The 7,616-nt window shown below is 42.2% G+C and overlaps 1 protein-coding gene across 1 annotated transcript in view; it reads right to left on the bottom strand.

Annotated features, from left to right (window-relative positions):
• enah (ENAH actin regulator) overlaps nt 1-4,805 on the bottom strand; it is a gene marked incomplete at its 3' end in the record, with an annotated part of 90,841 nt that extends 86,036 nt beyond the window's left edge. Inside the window, 1 exon segment of the mRNA XM_037981684.1 lies at nt 4,003-4,805. Coding sequence (XP_037837612.1) covers nt 4,003-4,094 — 92 coding nt within the window.
• Nucleotides 4,806-7,616: the final 2,811 nt, after the last annotated feature.

Below are 7,616 nucleotides of genomic sequence, written 5' to 3'. Positions count from 1 at the left end.
CGTCTCTGACGAGGTCCCTTAGTCTCCTTCTTGTCCATTTTACAAGAGTCGCAGTACTTTAAAGCAGAAAAAGATCCCAACCAGTGCCGAAGAGAGCTGGCATAAACGATGACGTCACAGTTCAGCGACACGAGCGAGCGCGACCAATAATTAGCTTTAGCACAATGGACCATCCAAGGACGAAAACCACTCTTTTATGCTCACCCGTGCCCGCAGTAATATCAGTCCTAGTGCCACCATGCAGGAGACAAGGGATCCACCCAAAAGCGACAAACCAGTCCGTTCCGGGCCCGCGTCGGGCGCTCCCCAGCCAGTATACGCTGGCTAGGTTCGGGGCGACGACCGCGGCCCGTCACAAAAAATTATTAAAACAAACGACTTATCGACCAAAAAAGGTGTCAAATAAACCAGGGATTAGAAGCGCACCATTATATACATATGCGAGGCTGATTTATAAATAGGGGTGTGCTTTAAAATAAATGTTTTGTCCCTGCTTTTGCGGAGCCTCGAGAAGCACGTCCTCACTCCATGGTGTTTCCGTACTCCCCCTTGCTTTTGAATCCTAATAAATGAATGTGTACTGGTATCTCATTTGGTGACTGTATGTTGTTTTTTTTTATGACTTTTTCATTTTGTGTTTTTACTTTGAACTGCCTTGTGTTGAAATGTGCTACACAAATAAACTTGACTGACATTCCACCTCTCAGTGAGGTCTGGACAAGGTTGGTGATTAAACCAAAGAAGGTCCTAATGAGAAAAGAAAAGCACACATTCGGAGGTGTTAGCTACATGTTTGTCTTCTTCTGACGGCAGCATATGTTAACTGGTGGCCTGGTAGTTACAGGGGACACATTGACAGCAGAGCAGGTTTGGACTAGATTCAGCAGCTACCAGAACACCTCTGCTTTAGTCATGACCAGCACACAGTAGTGAACTGAGGCTAAAAACTCCTGATGTGATGTCAAATATTCATATCATTTTTGTTTAGAAGCAGGGGTGAAAGAGGGACATATTTATAAAATATGGATTATATGCCACTGGGGGTCATCCACACGAGAACAGTTTTTGTGAATACACAATCATTTTTAATTGCTTCAGTCTTGCATCCCATAGAAATAATGTTTTAGGAGCCCCCAGAGGGGTCTTTTTTTAAAAAGAAAAAAACTGATTCTTGAGTGGAAACATCTTAAAAACAGTACCTAAGCGTAAAGAGCCAAAAACACAACCTTTTGAAAAAGATGACGTCATAGCCCCATCTCTAATTTTACCAACGATTGAAGGATGGACTCTTGTCCTTGTGTTTACATGTTGTGCCAAGTGTGTAAGCTTTAGGCACATGCTCCACACCTTGTTTCCTGTTTCATGACAGCGGTACAGCACCACATACAATCCTGGCAAAACTGCAATCCAAGTCGATTCTGGAGTTGCACAAGCATGACTAACACTACTAAGACCCTCCTCCTGGCTCTGATTGGTTGTTTCTGACCGGGAGCGGTGTAGGACCACTGGGAGGAGCCAGAGGTGCTTGTTTTTTTCACAGATTATCTGTCTCATATTCTACTGACAGGACACAGTGACTGTTTTGACAAATATGTAAAAAATACATTTTTCAAAAAAGTTACCTACTGCAGCTTTAAACACAAACAGAAGAATAGTCTAAACTGAAGGATATTCATTTGATCAGCTGTGTGTTGTGTTAGCTGTGTTTATTGACCATCAGGCTCTTTTCCCCACGCCCAAAATCAAACACTGTACAAAGTTTCCAGAGGAGCACTATATGACACTGAGCCAAGAATCCACAAGAGGTCCCTGAGCTGCTGAGGAGGAAACTTTAAACACAATCAAACCCAAGTTTATTGTTTGGGAATTTCATGAAAAGAACCACTTTTCAAAAACATGACAGTGGTGTAAGGCATCCTTCACACAGGAGGACAACCCCACCACAATATGTGCTTAAAAAACAATCTGCTTGAATGTGGATGGTTGTCACAGGGTTTAAGTGAGGTCTTCAGGAACATAATAAGTACACAGTAGAGTCCCTGTGGCGACACCACCAGAGATTTTCTCTATGCCATATTTCATCTCAGCTCCATTTTTCACTCAGGAAACATCTTCTCGGCTGTCTTCCAGACATATGCTTTATTTCATGCTGCTTTTAAAATGGTTATTCAGGTTTGATCTTCAGTTGTTGTGTTATCCTTCTATTGTTTCTCCCCATGCTGTTAATTTTTAACCCTTGCATCTTCACTCTCTTCTGTATCTTCATTTTGTTTTGTTGTTTTGCCCATAGAAAAGCCAAGAAATATTACAGACTAGCTTCCTGGCTGAGTCTGAGGACAGGTTTTCTGTTGAAGAACAACCGCCTGGTTCATTGCTTCATTCTGTTACACTAAGTTGAATTTGTCTGGCTTCTTCCTTGTCCTGAATGCTATCCTTTAAAAGGAATACTCTTCCAAAGTGAACACAGCCTTTTCTGACATTTCAGTAAACGGCATCAATATTTAAGCACCATCTCCCTGTTAAAACGGTGTTACAGCAGCAAAACAGTGAAGTTAGCAAGGTAGCTACTGGATTCCTAACCACACCCTTGGGGATAGGGGACACACAGACATCAGAGATAAGTTAAACATCAAAAGCACCCTCTCATCACCATGAATTCAGGTCTAAACACTAACAGCCAAAAGGATTCTTCTGCATGATAGCACAGCATGTAAATGTCATGTGTAGGATTCTGAAAAAGGCTTCAGGTTGGCTGGAACTGTTATCATCTTTACAGATCTTACTGACAAAGTTTAAGGTACTGTGTTGTTCATATTTTAAAGGGATGTAGCAGAAAACTCACAGGTAATAATTCTTGGAAGAGCATAACTTTTTAGCTTAAGAACCAGGATCATAATGCCAAGACTACAACAGACAAACAAACAAAATGAACTGTACTGAAATGGTTTCAACCACCTTCACAGAATATATTATATGAATCATACAATACTTATGTGTATGCACCAACAAGACCAGGTCACTGCATGACATTTTAATAGGAACAGTAAATATTAGCACTCATTTTTTTCTTTGTCATAATTTCACACCAATTTGTAACCACATCTAGTAGAGAAGATCTTTAAGAGTCACTGAATGGGCTGGTTCCTACGTTGGTCACTTATATTTGCATGGATAATGCTAACAAGCACAGATGTGAGCTGGTATACATCATGCTGAGGCTATTCAAAAATATCGACAAACATGGCAACATTTCTTTGTTCAATGAAGGAGCACATTTGGAAAATTTAAAAGAGATTTAAAAACGCAAATACTTTGTACAAAAGGCCTCCTGGCTCACCACATCAACGCTTTCCAGTAAACAATAGGTTGGTTGGACTTTGAGTAACTTCTTGGAGAAAAACTTTAAGGGAACACTGATCAAAGGAGCACCAATAACTAAGAGCAACAATTTTTACTACTTTTCTCAAAACGTCATCCTTCTTGAAGAACATACATCTAATGGACCTCTGACCTTCAGTATCTTCTTGGAACATGCTCTAAGCATTGGGATTTACGCATTATACTATTGAGACTGGCAATATGAAAAACAACGTGGGAAATAGTGCATTGAAGATTAATTTACCGGTTTCAGATCATTTAGGCTAAGTTTGCTTACAAAGCTGCCTGCTGTAATTTTATAACAGCTATAGTGACTTCAAAGTAACTCAATGGTATATATGTATATATATATATATACATCTATATTGTACATATACATCTTCATCTTCCACAGACTAAGACTACTCAAAGAGTGTTGTGAACCGGAGACAAATTCCTCGTGTGTGCCTACACACCTGGCAATAAATCTGATTCTGATTCTGATGGTTATCCAAAACACTGAGAAGACAACTATCATAGAGAAGGAACAGCCAGTCACAATAAAGGTTACTGTAGGCTGAGGACCATGAAGACAGGGCTTTGTTACAGGTGTTGGTGGGAATAACTCTGACTGCAGGTACATACCGGTGAATTTCCATTTTGGAGGCCAGAACACATCTCTGATTGAGGATGAAGCTGGAGGCTTTGGACTGTGGACCAGAGGACTGGATCTGCATGGCTCCACGCAACCTGACCCTGCCAGCCTCGCTCGTTTCTGTTCCTGCACCAGCCCACTCCAACTGCTCCTCAGCTCCCCTGTCTTGGGCTCCCGTGCCTCTGCTGCCTCCTCTTTTTTTGATCAGCTGCCAAAGTAGTTTCTATGTTTCCTTTCTTTTCTTTTCTACAAAACGGCTTTTCTCATCATCCAAATGTGAATGCCAGCCAACCCCATCACACACCCAGCCTTCCTCTCCCGCTCGTGCTGAAGTCTCCGTATCGGGGTGATTCCTTCTTTATTCATACATGCGATGTCAGCGAGTCAGCCAGTGAGCGGACATGCGGGTGAGCCGTCCAGACCGCCAGCCGACTGTATTTTTCCCAATGGCATCGACAACGGCCAAAAATCACACGCAAACACACGCTTCAGTCCTGGCTTTTTGCCGCCGAGGCGACAGCGGAGGTATCCAGGCAACAGGCTCCTAGTCTGTGGCGAAGGCTGCTGTGGGAAAACACCACGGCGGGATCACACAGCCCAGAACAGCTCGACTCAGGAGGATATACGTTGGGATGGCAGGGAGGGGTAAACCTTTTCTTCTGCTGCTCTTCGTCCCTTCTGTTTCCCTTCGTCTTACTGCATCTCTCTTATACCTTTGGCTTTCACTTGATCTCCCCCTTTCATCTGCCTCTTCCCTTCCTGCCTTCCAGCTCCCTCTCGCTGCTTTTATCTGTGTGCTTCTCCACGCGCCGTGCTGCCTCCGATTCACCATCCACCCACCCAACTCCTTCCTCTCTCCCTCTCTATTCAAGCTCTCCAAAATGAATAAGGCAAAAATGAGCTGCAAGATTTAGCTATGTTAAGCTACTGAAGCCTAGGTGAGCATCACCTTCTGATGAACACACTCCCTGAGTGTGTGTGTGTGTGTGTGTGTGTGTGTGTGTGGGGGGTGGGGATGTCCTTTTTAGTGTCACACTGCTTGGAAATTCACTTTCTAAATACAGTGACTCTGAACACTGTACTGAAGGCTGCTTCTGAGTGACAGCACAGATTCATTTCCATCCTATTTCAGCTGGAATCAGCTTGTAAAATAATGTCATCCATCAGAGCACTGGCTTCACACAATGACTGCAGTATTCAATGAACTCAAATATGCATATTGGACCTCTTATGTACTCACTGGTGCTTTGTGTGAAACAAAGAACTGTTATGAAGTAGGGCCTTCAGTATATACAGAGCCTTCCTGCTGTGTTACCTTAAACTGTCCTGCGAGCCTTACTGAGCTGTAACGGTGACTTTGCCAACTTTCATGATAATATGGACGGAAGTTGGACAGGCCCAAAAGCTGACACATGATGACCTCATAACAAAACTTAGTTTTTTCCTTTCTTGGGCCTGAATCAAACTTTTTACCCAGAAGTCTTTGTACTCATTCATATAGGAATGTACAGTGATTTTGGACAGCTGGCTGGGAAGGCATGAAATCAGCTGTATTAAAGCACACAAAGGCTGACATGTTGTGGGGTTTCAGGGCAGGGTACACAATACAACACACACACAAAGCTGCAAGGGAAAACTGTACCACATTCTGAGGTCGGAACAACAACGGCTGCAGGAGATCCATCTTTTTAGGACATTAACATTGTGAGAACTGAGGCTGATCACTGAGCAAAACCCATTTGCACAAACACACACTGGAATGGCTCCAGCGATCATCAAATCCAGCACGATCGATGCGAACAGCAGAGGTGTGCGTATCTCATTAATTAGAAATAAATTATGACATGTGATCATAGTGAGGCAGGAAGTGGGGGCTGTTACACTAATGAAGCAGGACTATTAAAGCAGCTCTTTTAAAAAGTGGCGTGCGCCCCAGGAACCCCGGCGTGACGAATGGAAGGTCCGTGAAGAGAGCAGTTTGTCACACTCGGGTTAAGTGCACAGTCAAAAGCTGCCTAAACAAGAGCACACGCATCGGGAGCCATTACAACCAATTAGAGGAAGGAGAAACGACAGTGAAGGATGAGAGAGCGGTGTTGGGCACCTGCCTCTTTTAGCAGAGCAGATGATGCGAGGGAGGAGTGAAGAAAAGACATGAGAAGGAAACAGAGACAGAAGGATAGAAAGACCACACATGGTCATCGTTTCTTTTTCCTCGTGTCGTTTAAAAATCCAGAAATGTTTGTTCATCTTTCCAAACAGGCTGTGAGTTAGTTGCACTTCAGACAGACATGACAAAGCAAAAAGGCCGGATGCAGGGTGAGTGGAAGGCGAGTGAAGAAAAGAGTTGGACCTGCAGCCGCTCAGGTGAGCGAAACACAGGCAGCAGGAGTGGTGAGCAGCGTGAGGCCCGATGAGTCGCTGCAGGAAGTGGCAGGGCACAGGTGGCTCAAATGCCACACACGCACACACACACACACACAGACTAACTTTCAAAAAAACACAAGGTACTTCTACACATGCCTTCAAAAGACCACACACCCACAAGAAACTGTAAATACACAGAGAACAAGCTATTTAAGCTTTTAATTATGTGATTCCATCACAGTAAAGGGATATTTCAGCTATTCTGATGTGGGGTTCTGTGGAAAAATAAATCATAACCTAATGAATGCACCTAATTAATGACAAACACTGCACTTCCTTTCAACTGATGGAAGAAGTGACCTAAACTTCAATGCAGACTTGTAAATTTCCAGCACTTTCATCTTACCCAGTGCAGATTCATGATTCATCACTGAAGATCACTTTCATCCAGTCACCCTCAGCCCATGACCCCACTGTCACCTTGTTCTTTTCTGTTTGCTTGTTAAAGATGGCTTCTGCTGGTGTAGATTCTCAGTCATCCAAGACATGGCAAATCCAAAAAAAAAAAAAAAAAAAGTCTAGTAGAAGTCCAATTGTCTTTGTTTTTTGTTTTTATTTTTTAACTTTTTTTGGACTCTCCTTTGTTTTCAACTGAAACATGTAGGAGCCAGGTCCACTTTGGGCAACAGCACTCTTTTTTGACTGAAGACTAATTAGATTTATTCTGATGCAGGTGATTCAAATCCAAATCCACTTTATTTATAAAGCACATTAAAAACAAATTCCAAAAGGTTGTACACTACTAAAAGGGATCAAACAAAATCAAAAGGCAATAAAAAATATAACAAAATAAAGAAGATTCCATCATTTTTTCTCTACTTAATCTAAAGCAATAGTGGCTGACTTGCAACAATTGTATTTCTTTCTTTTTTATCATTTCTTATTGACAGAAGATTGGAATTTTAAAAAGTGATAGTTTTGTGACATGTCTGACATGTTTTTAATAAAACAAAATAAACAATTCAAAGAACATCCTCCGTAGGATATCTCCCAAATAACTTTGATGACGTGAAATTGACGGTGGTGTAAAGGTTTATAAATTAGCATTTGCATAAACAACTATGAAAATTTGAATATTGCAGTTGTTCAGAGATGCCAAAATCTGCCTTAGAAGTGGGTTTTCTTGGACTACATTAATGAACTTGCCCAAGCAGACCAGTTCCAAAGCAGATTTTGG

Source organism: Kryptolebias marmoratus, linkage group LG19, assembly GCF_001649575.2.
Source record: "Kryptolebias marmoratus isolate JLee-2015 linkage group LG19, ASM164957v2, whole genome shotgun sequence".
Classification (NCBI taxonomy): domain Eukaryota; kingdom Metazoa; phylum Chordata; class Actinopteri; order Cyprinodontiformes; family Rivulidae; genus Kryptolebias; species Kryptolebias marmoratus.
Note: the sequence above shows the minus strand (reverse complement) of the source record. Positions and strands in the feature narration are given on the sequence as shown.